This window comes from Emiliania huxleyi, assembly GCF_000372725.1.
Source record: "Emiliania huxleyi CCMP1516 unplaced genomic scaffold EMIHUscaffold_7624, whole genome shotgun sequence".
NCBI classification, from domain to species: Eukaryota; Haptophyta; order Isochrysidales; family Noelaerhabdaceae; genus Emiliania; species Emiliania huxleyi.
In genome coordinates, this window is record NW_005196292.1 from 1 (window position 1) to 1,328 (window position 1,328).

Here is a 1,328-nt window from a genome sequence, read left to right on the forward strand (position 1 = left end):
GAGTTTGTCGTCAGCTGAGGACACCTTGGCGCCGCAGACGGAGACGCTGAGTTTGACTGTCTTGCAGGCGTCCGACTCGTAGGCGACAAAGTTGTGGTCGCTTAAGACACAGAATCGCTTCGAGCCGAAGAAACCAGTCGTCTTCAGCAGGCCAACCTTCCCAGCGTTGCCATCCATGGCAGATTATGGTATCACTGTTGCAGTACTGGCTCACTCCACGGCTCACTCAGAGACACCCCAAAGCGAGCGAGGTCCCGTGTTGTCGGTGTATTCACGAATCTAAATAACTAGCAGGTTGGCTCGCTAGTCGCTCGCCGGGCCCGCGCAGCACGCGCGGGCCTTTTTTGTGGTTGATAAAGGTGGCACCTTCGACATTGCACTTGGAGCACTTGGAACGCATGGCGTTTCTTTTCTTTATAGGCTGTCCTCCTATTCCTAAGGCTAAGCTTAAAAAGGCCCGCTAAACGCGCGAGGCGGTGGCGGCGGTGGTGCGGGGGATTGGCAGGGGAGGCGGCGGGATTGACAGGGGATGGGGCGGCCACGAGCGGAGCGGCGGCGAGAGGGGGGGCGGCGGCGAGGGCGCGAGGCGCCAACGAGCGAGGAGCCCGCTCCATCAGAGGGACGCGCCGCTGCGAGATGGAGGGCGGCGGTGACGGAGGCAAGGCGCGAGGCGGCGGCGGCGGCGGCGGAGGCGGCGGAGGCGGCAGCGGCGGCGGCGGCGGCGAGAACGGCGGCACCGAGTTGTCTCGGTGAGCGGAGCGGCGGCAGGAGGAGGAGCAGCTCGCTGTTGAGCGCTTTTGAGCCTGGGAGCCCATGCCACTGCGACCGGCGTGCCCGGGAACAGAGATCGCGCGCGCGCCGCCACTCACGACGCGCGCGCGATCTTCGCGGAGCCGGGTCCCCAGAGGGAAGCGGTCTTCTCGGCCGACGTCCAGCGGCGCGCAAGGACAGGCGCAGCGGTGCACCGCGCCGCGTTGATTCGCGACCACCGTCGGCCGCGGACGGCGGCGGCGTGGCGGCTGCGGGCGCTCGCGAGACGCGCCGCTCTGCTCTGGTACGGTTCGTTCGACTCGTTGTGCCGCCACACGCCCGGCGGCCGCGGGTCCCAGAAGTGGTTGCGCGGGCCTCTTCCTTGCGGCCGCGGGACGGCGTCGGGCACGTCGTCGGTCGCAACAGATGCGCGGCGAAAACCTGCGGCACGTCGTTCCTGGCGCTGGTGGTTTGAGGTCGGCATCGTCCAGAGCTCGGTCGACGAGTCGAGAGCTTCAGCTGGCCGAGGGGCGAGGTGCCACCTTTGTGCTCTTTGTGCACGAAATGGGAATAAGAAT

General features: G+C 66.6%; 1 protein-coding gene across 1 annotated transcript; it reads right to left on the reverse strand.

Annotated features, from left to right (window-relative positions):
- Nucleotides 1-451: 451 nt before the first annotated feature.
- EMIHUDRAFT_374463 (hypothetical protein) lies at nucleotides 452-1,238 on the reverse strand. Its single transcript, XM_005760245.1, has 2 exons — nucleotides 720-1,238; nucleotides 452-689 (listed from the first exon to the last, which is right to left on the reverse strand). Exon 1 carries the CDS (start codon nucleotides 1,232-1,234, stop codon nucleotides 866-868), a length of 369 nt encoding a protein of 122 aa, XP_005760302.1. The 5' UTR covers nucleotides 1,235-1,238; the 3' UTR covers nucleotides 452-689; nucleotides 720-865.
- Nucleotides 1,239-1,328: the final 90 nt, after the last annotated feature.